Source organism: Catharus ustulatus, chromosome 4 (assembly GCF_009819885.2).
Source record: "Catharus ustulatus isolate bCatUst1 chromosome 4, bCatUst1.pri.v2, whole genome shotgun sequence".
Taxonomy (NCBI): domain Eukaryota; kingdom Metazoa; phylum Chordata; class Aves; order Passeriformes; family Turdidae; genus Catharus; species Catharus ustulatus.
In genome coordinates, this window is record NC_046224.1 from 7,951,462 (window position 1) to 7,967,258 (window position 15,797).

Below are 15,797 nucleotides of genomic sequence, written 5' to 3' on the forward strand. Positions count from 1 at the left end.
CCCCTTTCCGCGCATGTCCCGCGGGGCCGCTCCCGGTGCTGCCGGTGTCCCGGTGCTCCCGGTGCCGCTTCCGGAGCCGTTCCCGGAGCCGCTCCCGGTGCTCCCGGTTGTCCCGGAGCAGTTCCCGGTGCTCCCGGAGCAGTTCCCGGTGTTCCCGTGCCGTTGCCGAGGCGGGGCGCGCAGCGCGGGGCGCGGAGCGGGCGCGCAGGGGCGGGCGCGGGGGCAGGCGCAGGATGAGCGGGCGCCCCCCCGCGGCCGCCGGCGCAGCGCCCCCGCGCCATGGAGGGATTCCCCGCCCGCGGGTACGGCACCGGCGGCGCGGACAACCGGCCGCTCTTCGGGGAGACCTCGGCCAGGGTAAGGGACAGCGCTCCGCCGCGCCACCGCCGCCCCCGGCACCCCCCGCCCCGCTACAGCCCCCCCGCCGGGGCGAACCGCAGCGGAGGAAAGGCAGCACAAAGTCCCGTAGTGCCCCCCCTCCCCCGGTAAATGCCCCCCGGTAATGAGGAGCTTCCTCCCGGCCGCCCCGCAGAGCGGCGGCTCCACAGCCGCTGCCCCCGGGCTCGGCACGGAGCGCCGCAGGAGCCGAGCGGCCCGAGCGAGGAACCTGCCCGAACCCTGCCAACAGATTTCAAAATCCCTAGGAAATAAGAAAGAATCTCCAGTCCCCCTCAAAAACAGCATCAGAAATCAGAAAGGCTGCACGCCAATGGAAAAATATAAAAGGAGCCCCCCAAATCCCAAAAGAAAGAAAAGCTTCAAATTGGCGTAATTATTAAAAAGAACCTCCTGAAATAAAACAAAAACAACCATCTCCCGGTTAGTGCCCCAAACCAAAAATAATCCAACAAAACCACCCCAAACGAACCAAATATTAAAAAAACCAAACTATATCCCCAGAACTCCCCCAGCAAGACCCCCTTCTCAAATAGAAAACTCGCAAAATATTCCCCCTCCTTCCCCCCAAGGAAATCAACTTTCAAGTAATCCCCCCAACCAACATCCCCCCCAAACTCTATCGGGAGCTTGGGGCTCGGGGTCCCGGGCTGGGGGTCCCTGGAGGTGGGGCTGGGAAGGGCTTTGGGCACAGTTTGGGGTTCCGCAGCCGCTGTGCCCCATCCCGCTGTGCCCCATCCCGCTGTGTCCTGCAGCCCCCAGCCGGGTCCGGGGCTGCAGCAGCTGCCTCACCCACCTTGGGGGTCTCTGCTGGGGCTGGGGGCCGCCTTTGGTGCCTTCCTGGGCGCTGATTTTTCTCCCAGGACGGAGGAGCCGGCGGTGGCTCCTCGGTGCCGGCGGCTCCTCAGGTGTCAATCCCCGAGAGCCGCTCGGCTCCGGCGCTGCTGCGGGGGCTCTGCTGGGGAGGGGGCTCCTGGGGAATCCTCGGGAACCACCTGGAGCTGTCACTTCATCGGGCTGGGACTCGGGGCTGTCCCGTTGGAGGGGTTACCCACATTCGTGTGTGTTTGGAGGGGTGCGATTATTCACAAGTGCATCAAATCCATCACCGCCCTCCCTGCAAGAACTCGGAACTGCTGCTACAATTAGAATGTTTAATGAAAACAAAGTGATACCAAGCGGATTTTCTGGGAACTCTAGAAGGATGTGGCATAGGAGGACGGGCAGGACCCCAATAGGAACTGAGGGGACAGGTATCCCCACTAGCAGTGCTGGTCCTGGGGAGCACTGCAGTGCCTTTGTTGGGGCAGTGCCCTGCACCTGGGTGCTGTGGACGATCCTTGTCCAGGGATTTTGGGAAGCTCCCAGCTTCTAGGACTGGGATGTGCCATGGGAGCAGGGAGGCAGTCCTGGCAGGTAACCTCCAAACTTTTCAGCCCAGGTTAAGCCTTTGATCCCTGATCGCTGCTTTTTTCCAGCCACGGAAAGGAGAGAGGTGGGATGCTAATTTCCTGGGCTCTGACGGGGATCCAGCGCCCTGCACTTCACCCCCTGCCTGTCTCTGGCTGTTTTGGAGCCTGTCACAGGGGCGATCAGCAGCGATGGTGTCTCGCTGCTGCAGCCGTGTCCGACAGACAGGGGCTCGCTGTGCTGCCCAGGGGTCCTTTCCTCCCCGCCTCACCCGGGCTGCTCGGAAACGCACGCTGGTGAGGTCCCGAGCTGGAATGTTCTGTGTCAGAAATGGAAAAGCTAAACTTTGCCTTTAAATGGGAGCAGGTCTGCCGGGAGAAATGTGCCCCAGCTCTGCTTTTGGGTGTCTGCAAGTGATGGCTGATACCGGCAAATCGGGATCCTCTGCTCGGGCTGGGGCTGCAGGGAGGGGCAGGGGCACTGCTTGTGCCCCAGGAAGCCCTGCTCTCTAAATTAGGGGTCTCCCACCCTTGCCAGCGATTGGAAGTGGATGTAGGGATGGGGATTCCCTCTCCTGCCTTCTTGCACTCTCCTGGTCTCCAAGCTGGTGACTTTGAGGGTAAAGCCACTCTGTGGGGATGGCAGAGCTGGGCAGCAGCATCTCCTTGCCCTGTCATGGTGCAGCTGCCCCTGCCAGGCTCGCCCTCCTGGGCCCCTGCTGAGCAGGGACTGGGGCAAGATGGTACCAAAGAAGTGGGAAGAGGGAGTGTGGCAGCACTGATGAATGCCAGGCACTGTGGATTCAGCTGTGGTTTCCAGGGATGCAGCACTGGCAGTGAATGGGTATGAGACAATGCAAAGGCACAGCTGTAGGGTGGCAAAGAGGGGACAGAGAGCCACAGGTGCAGCACTTGTCAGGAAAGAAGCTGAAAGCTGGGTTCCTCCACGGTGGGAGCATTTGAGTGGGTGGGAGTTAATTGCCATGGGTTGGAAGCACAGAGCAATAGAGACTGGGCAGCTGGGGATGGGAATGATGAGCTGTTGAGGACACAACAGGAGGTCCCCATGTCTTGCAGTGGGTGGGTGGCCAGCATGGCCCTGAGCTCAGCCTGCATTGACTGCAATTCCACCAGGCTGGGTCTGGCACTGCGTTCAGGTGTCCCCTACGGCTGCAGCGGGCTGCAATGGCTGCTGACCATCTGGACTTGCTGATGTAAGGCATAAAAATGGCCTTTCTGTCACTCCTGCAGAGATGGCAGCAGGTACCCATGCTCCAGGGGACCTGCCCATTCCCTTGTCCTGGCCAAGCCCCTGCTGGGCTCCCTGTGGGCTCAGCCCACATGCTGCTAACTTGGAGGATTCAAGGCTGGAAGGTGCTGAGCTGGAATGGGGCAAAGGGCAAAGCTGCCACTCTGTCAAAGCCTGTGAAGGGAGTGCAGATACAGTCTCAGTCTGGCCTCAGTTTCCCTGCTGCTCCAAGCGACCTTGACCCAGATCCTAAAGAATCCTGGACTGTGCCCTCCTGCTTTGCAAGGATTTGACGCTTCCTGACCTTATGTCCCTTTCCCAGAGGCAGATGGAGGGAGACCTCTGCACTGCAGAGGCTCACTGGGAGAAGTCTGATGCCTCCAGCCCCTGCAACACCCTCCCCAGAGGAGGAGGAGAGGGAAGAAACCCTCCCGTTTCAAAATGCATCTTGTGCAACAATGAAACATGGAATTCATCTCCTGTCTGGCCAACAGCTCACCACATCTTGGCAGCTGTCTGGCTGAGTGGGGACCCCATGGAGGCACTGCTGGGCTCTATCAGAAGGTGGTGTGTCTGTGCCAGTACCCTGTGCTGGTCCAGGTGACCTCAAGCAGCGGCAGGCTCTCTGTTTTGGTGTGCCTGCTGGGGGTTTTTGTCTTTTTACTATAGCAGATATTAAAGTACATAGTGATGAGAAGGAGAAAAATCCTTCCTGAATCAACTGTGCTGGTCATAAGAGCTGGCTGTGCCAGCTGGGTGACATGTAGGACACAAGCCAGTTTCTGTGTGCCCAGTGCCCAGGAGTGTCTGCCTGGGCTGGGCTGTGCACTCGGACACAGTGTGGAGGTGAAAGGCTCCGTCATCCCCAATCCCTTTAGCCTCTTGGCCTCTGCTTGAGTATTTTTAACCTTTTTGCTGTGCTAAGCTGCCTGGGGCTGAAGTGTCAGCGGGCACTGGGGAATACAGCCTCTCACTGCTTTGCCAAGCCTGGGATTTCAGGATCAGTGTCTCTAATCCCTGCATCCTGAAATACCTTAGTCTGCTGGCAATGCGTTTGGGGAATTTGAGCGACTGCAGGTTTAAGGATGGGGAAGGGGATGCCTTGGCCACAGGGACTGGACACCACGTGCTCCACTGCCAGCATCTGCACCTGATCTGGCTGTCACTGGGAAGCCCTTCAGCCAGCAGTGTGAGGTGAGAGGTGCCTGTGCTGGTGATGATCTCTCCCACACTGAAACAGCAAGAGAGAAATGCTCCATGACTGTCAAGTCTGACTCCCTTGTTTTCTCTGGCCACTCCAGTCTGTCCTCACACAGTGGGTCTCTGGTGAATCAGGAGCACAGTCATGGCTGAGTTTCTGGATGGTGATGGACTGTGTGTCCATCCCTCTGAGTCTCTGCAGAGCTGGCTGTGACTGTGCTCACCAGATGAGCTCTGCAGGTTGGTGACCCACTGCTGTTCTGCAGCTGGCTCCCTGGCATTTCCTGCTATCTCTGATGTTGGAAGCCACCCCTCCATGGCACAAAGGATCCAGTTGCTCACCTCTTGCCAGCCTGAATGGAGGAGCTGAGCCTGAATGCCAGCTCTGGTTCCCCTCTGTAACATTGCCTTGGTGGGCTCAGCCAGGTCTGGAGGGCAATGGCAGAGCAAAACTGCCATCCTCTCCTGGTGCTGGAGTGGCTTTTGGGGTAAGGACCCTTCCATGTCCTGCCTAAATTAAAGTTAGCTTTGAGTTCTATAATTTGTTTTAGGTGAGGAGGAGGAGTCCAGCTGAGCTGTCATGATGTGCTCTCATGGAGCATTTCATGCTTGCATCTCTTACTTGCCTGGAGTTGTTTCTCTTGGTTCCTTTTTTGGGGTCAGTGGTGGGTATCTCATAGCTGGCTCTCAGAGGCTGCTGCCAGATCACCAACTCTGTGTGTGGAAATGCTGGTGAGGAGAAGGGGTTTGTGCCTGGCTGGTGAGGACCCTGCACAGGGGATGTTGGTGACAATGTCCTTTGGAGGGGGGGTCACTTCCCACTGCTGCAGCCACTGCTGCTCCCCCACAGCTTAGTGATTTTGTTTTACCAAGAGGACTTGGGGAGGTTTCAGAGTCTGCTTGCTGTGGCCCTGTCCCTTGGGGATGAACACAACCAGGGCACAGCATCCATCTGTTCCTGAACCACCTTAACATGAGCTCCACAAAGCCTCAGGTCAGGGCTGGTGGTGTCCCACAGGATTTGCTGCTCTCTGCCTCCTCTTTGCTTTCTTCTAGTGCCCTGCTGCTGTCATGTGTTACTTCTTCATGACCTGGGACTTCTCCCTCTACAAATTCAAATTCTAGGAGGGAAGAGGGGTGCAAGGAGGGAAGCCTGTGTTGCCCTGCCTGCTTGCTGGGATGTCTTGGGCAAAATGCTTTCACTCAAACTCTTTTCTCACTTTCACCCAAACTCTTTTCTCACTTTCCTTTCACCATACCCACTTAATGACTCAGTATAGTTAATTGAAGTCTGGGGTGTTTTCTCTGCACATTTTTTCTGCTGTAGCTGTTCTTTTAGCCTTTGAGCTGTCAGCTGTCTGGGTGTGCAGCCCTGTCTGACTGTGGCAATGTGTTTATAGCCAGAGTAGCACCAGGGAGGAGGCAGTGTGCTGGCAGGGATTGGAATATTCGCCTTTTCCTTTGTTTTTTGCTCCAGAAAGGTTCATCAGTACAGGGTCTTGCCGTGGGTGCTCCCCTGAGCCCATGGTCACACAGCCCAGTGCCACAGCCAGTCCCTGCCCTGATGCCACTGGGATGGGACTGCCCTGCTGTCACTGAGGGCTCTTTCTTCCCACGTGCAAAAAGGTTGTGTCCTCAAGTTGTTTTGTACAGATCAGGAGCAGCAGAAAGAAGTGTGGGGGGAAATCTGTCTGTCCAAGCAGAACCACTGCTCTGTGTGGCATCTTCAGATCTGCTGGTGTTAGGGTGGAGCATTTGGGGTGTGGGCAATGCTTCACCTCCTTGCCAGCAGCCCACAAATTCCCACCTGCGACTCTATCAGTCTATTAATTCTCAGGCAGTGAGGCTAAAAAAAGCTTTTTCTGACAACCTCCATCTGTGCAGTCCCACTTAAAAAAAAATAAATATAATTTGCACAACTGTAATCAACTTGGACATAGTGGAGAAGCCATTTGCAAATGAGCAAACCTGCTGCACAAGGCCTTGACCAGTACAACCTCCCTGGGTTCATGGAGGGAGGGGAAACCTTCCTGTGTGCAGAGCTGACCAGGGAGCCTTGATGGTGTGCTGGGGACAGCGTGGATCCTGACTGATGCTTTCAGTGTTGCTGGTTAATGCTCTGTTTTATATGGTTTGGGGGTTTTTTTCTTGTTGATTTTTTAGGTACACATAACACTCTTCTCTTTTCTTCAGGACAGAATCATCAATCTGGTTGTTGGTGGCTTAACAACCTTGCTGCTTGTAGTAAGTATTTCCCATCCCACCCCATGCTGCATCTTTAAGTGACAGGGAGAAAAACAGAATTCCTCCCCAAAAAGGGGTGGTGAAACTTCAGTGACCAAAGAGACTCTGATTTAGGGCAGGCAGTCATTTTGGGACATATCTGTCTTCTGAAACTCTTTGACAATAGAAGGGGAATATCTTTCTTTAAGAGCTGCAATAAAATCCTTTAAGTTCCCTGGTAGATCATCCATCCTGGCTGAACATGAGGCTGGGTGAGACAACAAAGCATTATGTGCCAGGAGAGCACGTTTGCTTCTATTTCCTTCTATTTTTTGATTTATTGTCCTCTATTGATGCCTTATATGAGTCTTTCCAAGGTTTGTCCCTTTGTGTTGAGCTGTGCTTTAGAGACAAACCCGACGCTGTCACGACTGGAGACCATCAGTTGTGTGTTCTGGGGGGATTGCTGGGGAGCTGAGGTGCAGGGAGGCTGTGGGCACAGGGGAGGTGCCAGCTGGAGGAACGTGTGGCTGAAGGGATGCTCCTACACGGGCAGTGTGCACCCCTGGGCCTGATGGCCTCACGGCTCTTGGAGGGTGGATTCTGGCAATAAGCCAGCATGGCACAGCTTTCATTGTTTCTCCACTCCCCTCAGTGTGCAGCTGTACCAGTTTTCCTCCAGACTTGCACGTTTTCCTTCAGTGTCTCAGGGGTGGGAGTCAGAGGCCAGGGAGGGTGTGCAGATCAGGATGTGAGCGCTGTGCTGCTCCAGCCCTTGGGCTGAGCCTCTTCTCACTGCAGCTCTGGCCAGAGTGAAATCCTCATCTTTGTTTTCCTCCACACAGGTCACTCTAATCAGTGCTTTTGTCTTCCCGCAACTACCTCCAAAACCTGTGAATGTATTTTTTGCTTTCTGCATCTCCTTGTGTTGCATTTCTGCTGGCATTCTTGTAAGTACCGCCATGTTTGCCGTGCTTTTGAGTTGATGGCTCTGAATAAAATCTGCTTTACGTGGTGCTGCCTTCTGTTTTACACTCTCCTAGAAAAGCTTTCCTGCCTCTGTAGCACAGGCTGACAATGAGGGAGTGGAAATGAGTTTTGTATTTACTGCAGAGGCAGCGTGTGAATGAGCCAACTCCTGCAGCCCAGCTGTGGTGCAAGACTTGTCACCTCTGTGGCACTGCCACCCATAGCTGCCAGTGGAGAGAGAGCAGGAAACCAGGGAGCAGAGCACTGAAATGGGAATGCAGAGATGGCTGTGCTGCAGAACACACTTGAAATGGCATCAGCCATGCACTTGCATTAGTCTTTTCAAACACAGGGGATGAGTTACAGGGGTAGGAAGCTCCAGCAAGTGGAAGATGTTCCTCTACTCGACAACTGCAGAATTCCAAGGTGTTGATGATCCCAAGCACTGGCAAAGGGAACTGGCAGGTCTGGAAAATCACAGGATGGTTTGGGTTGGAAGGGGCTGTCAAAGACCATCTAGTCTGACCCCCTTCCATGGGCAGGCACATTGGTGGCTCCTTCTGCTGCTGCAGCTCTTCATACCTGGAGCATTCTCCTTCCTCCAGCTGTGGCCTGGAACAGCCCTGAGCTCTCACTGCCAGGTGTGCTGGGAAGTTGCTCTGCAGTGCCTGGTCAGTCCCAGTTTTAATCCTACAGCTGGTGCCCACACCTCTCCCAGAATAGACTGTGTTAGTGCAAAGCTGATGTTTGTCCTCATCCACCAGGGTGTAGCTAGCTCTGAGTTAGAACACCCAGCTAAGCCACCCACTCTCCCTTGCTCTCAGCAAAGCTGACCAGACAGCGCTTGGCCTCAGGGCCAGTTTCACACAGACACACACTCAGTCTCTCTGGCCACAGGAAGCTGGACTGTGTTACAGAAAAAAAAACCCAAAAACAAACCAAAACTAAACCTGCAAGTTGCCAATTCAGTTACCAAAGTTTCCTCAGAACACCTGGCTTTCTGAAATAACACAAACTCCTTTTCTCTTCTAGATCTACTGGTATCGACAAGGAGACCTGGAACCCAAATTTAGAAATCTAATTTACTACATATTGTTTTCTATTGTCATGTTATGTATATGTGCCAACCTGTACTTCCATGAAGTGGGTAAATGAAGGACACTGGGAATACCCAGCAATGATGCTGCTGTGTCAGACTGCTTCCAGCTCAGCTCTCAGCTCTACTCGAGACATTTAAGTGAGAACCATCAGCCTGAGAGGAAAGAAGTGGGTTGTGCAAGGATCTATCAGTACATGATTTTCATGTAAATGTATATGTAATGTCCCTCTTGTTGGGGAGAATTATTGCCATAAGACGTGACATTCTGCTTTTTTTTGAAGAGCTACTGTTGCGCTTAATGAACATTCCAGTTGTACTGATGTTTCAGAATGGCACAAGCTTTTTCATTTTGGAAAAAACTGCACTTTTTTTATTACTGTACAAATAAACTGCAGCACTGAAAAGATCTGTGGCAGTATAAATAAATGGCATCTTACAGTCAAGTAAGACAAATACTCTTTATTTTGTTGAAACTGAATATACAATTATTTCTGTTCCCTAGGCAACCATTTAAAACTACAACTTATTTTTCACATTAACAAAACCACAGACTGAAAAAGACCAACTCTTGATAATGAAGAGCTAATTACAGAAATAAATAAAATAATTTATACAAGTCTTTAGTTTCTATAGCTTTTTCTCTTGATTCCTAGCTAACAGGCTGCTGTTCAGCCTAGTGTCTGCTTCAAACGATGCAGGAATTAATGTCCAGACTCTCGCAGAGCTATTTCTCCAAGACTTTGCCACCTTCACACCCCTCCCCATTTACTAACCTGCTGCAGAAATCACGTCTGGAAAGGTGGCTGGTAGTGTCAGGTAAACAGTGACAGAGACAAAAGTTCCAACCTACTCACAACAATCTCAAAGAAACTCCAAGCTTGCTGAGGGAGGCTGGTGGGTCCCAGTAGCTTCCCTTTCTCATAGCCCTTCCCTTTTTATTCAGCTTGCTGTAGTGATGAGAGGAAAAAATAAAGAAAACCAAGAAAAGATTTTCCACAAGTGATCTTTCAGAGCTCTGTCCATTGCCAGCAATGGACTCCTCAGGAACAGGCAAGTCCCATAAACTTCTGCCTTCTTCCTATGCCACAGAGATACTAACGAGTCAGGTGAGATGGGAACACACACCACTGCTTCACGATGCTGCCCATGCTCCCTGAAGTCTTTGATGGAACTCACTCCTTCCTGAAATGTAACAGTCTCTTACTCCATGTCTTACAAGAGTCAGTAAGTGCAAAAATCCTCACCCATTCTTCATGAAACCTGTGCAAACTAATACTTGCTGCGGCACTAAGAGGCTACAGTCCACAATCCTTGACTTGTGTCCAGTTTTCCATGTGTGCAGCTCAGCACAGCAGTAACAAGTCAGATCAGAACTGACTGGATGGATGCAAGCACTGTGAGCACTGCAACAGAGGCTTTTCAGAACACTGGAACATCCCAGTGAGACGTGGCACCTCAGGCCTCGGCTGGCGGCTCAGCCCTCCCTCCCGGACGAGGGAAACAGCCTGAGCAGAGAAAGTGCACCGTAGTCATCTCACACTGGAAGCTTCTGTTCAAAGAGACAGACTGTGACTGCTTTCTTTGGAAATGTGGCACAGGGTTGTAACTAATTTCACAATGCAAACATGGTCAATAGGAAACGGACACCATTGCTGCTTCTCAGGGACAGCTGACTAAATCCTCAACATCCTTTGAATCTTCCGAGTCAGGACTGCCCAAGGATGAGCCAATAATGTGTGACCCATCTCCATGATGTTGTAGAATAGGATCTGTCAAGGGACAAAAAATGTTATAACTATTGCTGTGCCATTATAGTAAGATTTAAAATACAAACTCAGGAGACAGGAAATGTAACCTGGAATTCTAACCAATTACAGCCAGTGTTGCTCAAACCAGGCAGTCTGCAATTTCTATTTCACAGGATCACAGAACAGCTGGGGTTGGAAGGGACCTCTGGAGATCCTCTAGTCCAACTCTTTGCTAAAGATGGTTCAGCTAGAGCATGTTGCACAGAACCACATCCAGGTGGGTTTTGAGTATCTTTAGAGAAGGTAAATGATGACCAATACGGATGGATATGGGTGCAATGGTGTGACTCACGTTTGCATCCATCAGGTATTACACTATCAGTGCTGACTCTGATAGCTCCACAGGGAGAGCCTTCCTCTGGGGAGGAGCATTTGTTAGGTTACTTGAAGTTTCATAGCACTGATACATAAAATTATATAAGAGAAAGCAACGATCTATGAAGTGTTGTCTGCAGAGACTAAAAAGCTCTATACACTGCTTTAATGAAAAGGGACTGGCATACCTGTGAGAGTTGTCAAGGGCAAGACTGATTCACTATCTATATCATCTGTTGCCTGGATAAAACCATGGGAAGAAGGAACAATAAGCACAGTCTCATCATCTATTGTAGGCTGATCAACTTGTTCTTCTATTGTTGGGGAACCCAGGTCCTGCACAACACAGAACAAGCCATGAGAGTGCATTCCTGGTACATAAACAAAAACCTGCATTCAGCCATGCTCCACAGTAAGCAATACACTCTGGATTAATTTTATCTCATTAAATTGAAATGCCAGCACCTGAGATAGTTTATTTCAGCATTTACAGGGCACATTTCTTCTTAGTGCAGGCATCCATAAACAAGACAAGAAGAATTTTACCCTGTTGAGCAGTGGTGGAGAGGAAGGGAGACACTGCAAGGTGGTGATAAAATGTTCCCTTGCAAGTCAAATATTATGTCTGTAAAGAGGAATAATTAGGCTTTTCCTACTACTTGCTGTCTAGATGTTCTGAGACTGAAGCATTCCCTTTATAGCACTTACCTGCTCCACAAACCCAACAGCTTTACCTTAAGTTTCACAACTGCTGTTGTCAAGTTTTAACTGACACTGAACACGGAGCTCAAAGGAGCCACTTTATTTGCTGTGCCCTGCTTGGTCTGTCACTGGCTGGAGGTTGACTCCAGACTTTTTTGCTAAACCTCATGATACCAGAAGACTGGCAACACACTGATTCCTTCCAGGTACAAGTTGTCAATACCTTCATTCTCTTCCAGTCCTGCCATTGCTGCTGCCTCTTCCCTGGCTCCTGTGGTACTGGAATGGCAGCAGCACATCTGGCTGACTCAGTGTCACAGCACACTCTTGGTTCCACAAAAGCAGTGTAAAGTCATCTCACTCAGTACTGCCAGAATCAGCAGAGATATCTGGATTTCAGTTTTTGTGTGTAACATGTGTAAGGTTTGTTCAAACTTCAGGAATCCCTGATGTAGAATGCTAGCAACTGCTGCTGAAACAAGGAAGGTATCTGGATTTATCACTGTTTTCAGAGGGAGCAGGAATTGTTGAGGAGATTACAGCCCTCTATGTTTAAGAAAATCCTGATGTTCTTCTGTCTTGTTTTTTTTTGTAGAAAAACTTTTTCCCTACATAACTCCACAGTGTTTCTGCAAAGGCAGCTGCCTGGAAACCCCTTCCCTGATGTTGCTGAAAAGGAGCTGACAACCTAGGCTGCAGCTCAGTGAACTGCACCAGGTCCCATCCACACGGGCAATGTGTGCCTGACCTGCAGGAGCAGCTCTCAGCAGAGCACAGCTCTGCCCAACAGCAGCACTGGGCTGCAAGGCCTGAAACTGGGAAGAGGAGGCGTGAAAAACTAAAGCAGCCATTGTGGCAAATGGGCACCTTTCCCAGCCAGAAATAATAAAACCCTGCAGCATGACTGCTTGCCTCCCACTACCCACCCACAGTGACAATACAACCCTGGCAAGCTCATAAAAATAACACTGACTTAAAGAAAACAAAATTTAGGCATGTTTTTCTAGAGTAACTTTTCACTGAGAATTACTCACAGACAGTTCACTATTTCCTAGAATTTAAGTACACATGTCAAACTTGAATCTGACTTGAAGGGTAAGGCAAATTAGAATTACAAATTCAGTTTGTTTTTCTGTATAGAAGAAAAAGTTTAGTTTTATATTCCGCTAGCCATGAGCAATTTGTACAAAGCTGAATTAGGAACTAGGCTAATATCAAAAGTTTGTTAATTCTACCTCGAGAAGCTGAACTTTAAAAATAAGAACAGAAAGCTGATGGTCTGCCTCAAATGTTGAAAATCTTACCACAATTATGTCAACCATGACACAGAGGAAAATAGAAGAATAATCCCTAGCTTTGGATGTACTCAGAATTCAGGTACTTCTGTAGTAGCAAACTTGAGATGTACAAAGATTCTCCCTTTTGTAAGAGCATAACAGATATGCACTGTCTATTAGAAGCTTCTTCAAAGACCAAGCCAAAGCCTGTTAATGATGGATTTTCAAGGCTGACAAAGCAGAAATGCAGCTATTGTGGAGAACAGCATTCTAAAAAACAGGGTATTTCACTCTAACTCATATTTTCCCAATTTCCAACCTAATCAAACCTGTAAAGGAAGAGGAATTTTCTACCCACTAAGAGTGTTGTCTTCTTTTTAGCACCTGTTTTCTGTGACTTAAGTAATTTTCATAATTCCAGCAACTGAAAGATTGAGAAACTTAATATAAACAATCCAAATACCTGTAGTCATTTGGATAAACTCATTTCTGCATTTCAGGTGTTGGAGATTAATAAATCTGAGGCCAGAGAGAGAGAAACAGCTTAATGCTTCAAATTCCCATTTAACAGCTACTTGACTGGAGCAGTATGTTCAACAGAAGTCCTCAAGACTGGAAACTGAGGTACATCTTGAAGTATGTTATTAGACTCATAAAGCAAAACCTAAATGCTCCAGCTCAGCTCCCTTGCTCAATCTATCTATTGATGTAGGTGTGCTGGACAATTAAACAGCCCAGTTCAAAGCAACAGCATCAAACAGGAATCACCTGAAGGCAACTGCTCAGTGCCACCAATGTTCCAGCTTTTCACTTTCACCATGCAGAAGTACCCTTAGTGAAGCAACTCCACAGCTAGTGAGGTGTTCAGTGCTCCAGATGAAGTCAAATATAAGCCTCAGTACCAAATTAAATGCTGTTACTTTCATAGTCATAACACACAATGAAGCTCAAGGATAGGGGATCTCAGCAAATACCTGCAGGGCTGTGATACAGAATCACAGAATTGTTTGGATGGGAAGGGTCCTTGGAGTTCACTCAAAGCCCCATCCAATCTGGCCTTGAACACTTCCAGAGACGAAACAGCCCACAGCTTCTCTGGGAAACTTGTTCCAGTGCCTCACCATTCTCATGGGAAAGAACTTTCTCCTAAAAGCTCATCTAAACCTACATTCTTTCAGTTTGAAGCCATTCCCCCTTGTCCTATCACTATGAATAGTATCTTATGAATATATGATACTCTTATGAATAGTATCCATATTCTTCCTTCAGCTACCAATATAAATGAAATCACTGAGATATTTCAGATTAACAGCTTAATATAAAGGTCACAGATTCATTGAAATAATTCTCCATGCAGAAATGGGAAAAATATCAAGTATCATTCCCTCCCTTACCTCAGTAACGTAAGTGCTGGGTAAATCAGATTGGGAATCCTCATTCTGTTTCAGGCTAGCATCAGCAATCTCCTCCTCTGTTCTTACCATAACTCCATCCATCAGTTCTCCACTATTCCTGCTGCTAAATTTGGAAGCATCATCTTCATTGTAGGCTGACTGTTCTTCATCACTCAGCTTGGACTGATGGATATCATGTGGGAAAGTGTTTGTTCCTAGGGTGTCAGGAGGATCTGTCAGGTCAGCTGACTGAATGTCTGAATCCACAGTCAGTTCTGTCTGGGTGACAGAGGAGATGTCTTCAGCAGCAACGGTGCGGATTATGACACTCGGCGTGTGGCACTGCACTGTGACGTTGTCACTCGTGTTCAACAAATGCTCTGGCTGTGAGCAGCATTTGCAAAAAAGAGACAAACAAAACCCAAAGAAGGTCAGAGACTTTCCTGTAACTATCAACAAGTCTTTCAAGCAAATACAAGCAAAAAGATTCCAACTACTAAGTGTAGTTTAGAGTTTTATAGATGCAATATGAAAGCCCAGATAATCTGTTGATCTTTCCTGTTCCTAAAGGATAACTCTGCAAACTGAATGTGGTGCCAAGTGTTTTTTAAGTCACAAATAAAGTAAATACATAATAATATGAAAGAGGCAACCATTCAGGTGAGGATCACTGTAGATTCAAAAGGTCAGTATTTTTTCCACTGAATTTTTCATCACTTCTGTGATTAAACCTCCAATTTGCTTTCCCTTCCCTCCCTCTAACAAAAAGCAATACTTATCACTACTGTCCAAGAGTTGTGGACCGGTATCTATTTGTGAAAGTAACTGAAGACATCACAAAAACAACAAAATTTGGTTTTGCTGGGCACCAAGCCACTAAATGAAGACATCCTGTTCAGATCTTGCTCACTAAGCTAAGCTCTGAAGCAACCTGAGGTTGCTTTTTAAAAACAATACACTAACCCCCAAACTCCCAGTCCTCAGGATTTTAAGAGAAGTGACATTGTCATGACTTAAGAACTGCTTTGCAAGTTTAACAGGTGTGTGCATTACAATGCTCCCCTCCCCCCAGTGGCCAAGGCCCGGTGCTGTCCCCAGGGCTCTCACAGATAAGGCGTGGACGATGATCTGCTCCGGGGACGCTGGCGCGGCCGCGGCCGTCAGGGTCATGGTGGGACTCGTTGTCAGCGTTAAAGGGAGGCCTTGGCTCGAGCTTGTCTGCAGTAAGTAGGTACCTGGTGTCCCAGTCGGCTGGAGGTGGAAAGACTATAAAGACAACACAGGTTTAATACCCAAATGCACTGCCCAAGACTTACTGGAGCATTTTGATTTACATGAACCAGCCCAAGTGTAACTCCTCTGGAAAATCACCACACCAACCCCATCCCTTCTGCTCTGACTGCTGCACTACACTCAAAAAGCAGAAAAAAACCTCATCTGTAGCCTTAGGCTACCAAGGCAAGTGTTAAGGGCAGGAGCCCAGCAGGTCTGTATTATGCTGTACAACAGCAGGCAAAAAAGGAATAAATTAAATTCTTACTTTTGCATTAAGATGGAAGAGAAACTGTGCTATAAATTACAGAACAATGGAACTGAGACAATCTTTACTTGCTGGGAACTTTTCCTGTCTCATTTATGTCAGATTTTAACAACGAAAAAATCCAAACACAAAGGAAAACTTCACAGCATTAAAACAAATTTAAAGCATTTATCTATAATCCACAGTTTACTCAGTAGCCCTAATGGATTACACTTT

General features: G+C 49.0%; 2 protein-coding genes across 4 annotated transcripts in view; one reads left to right on the top strand and one right to left on the bottom strand.

Annotated features, from left to right (window-relative positions):
* The first annotated feature begins 226 nt into the window (after window positions 1-226).
* TMEM243 (transmembrane protein 243) lies at window positions 227-8,988 on the top strand. Its single transcript, XM_033058513.1, has 4 exons — window positions 227-357; window positions 6,448-6,498; window positions 7,323-7,427; window positions 8,479-8,988. The coding sequence occupies exons 1-4, from the start codon at window positions 280-282 to the stop codon at window positions 8,599-8,601; spliced, it is 357 nt and encodes a 118-aa protein (XP_032914404.1). The 5' UTR covers window positions 227-279; the 3' UTR covers window positions 8,602-8,988.
* Window position 8,989: 1 nt separating this feature from the next.
* Window positions 8,990-15,797, bottom strand: part of DMTF1 (cyclin D binding myb like transcription factor 1) — a 28,397-nt gene continuing 21,589 nt past the window's right edge. For 2 of the 3 annotated variants that reach the window (XM_033058506.1, XM_033058507.1), the window contains exons 14-17: window positions 15,149-15,307; window positions 14,042-14,425; window positions 10,857-11,004; window positions 8,990-10,314 (exon numbers count right to left, since the gene is read on the bottom strand). In XM_033058506.1, the coding sequence (XP_032914397.1) occupies window positions 10,205-10,314; window positions 10,857-11,004; window positions 14,042-14,425; window positions 15,149-15,307 (801 nt within the window). In that variant the 3' untranslated portion in view covers window positions 8,990-10,204. The remainder of the gene's footprint in view (window positions 10,315-10,856; window positions 11,005-14,041; window positions 14,426-15,148; window positions 15,308-15,797) is intronic. The other variant, XM_033058508.2, reaches the window with a different exon arrangement.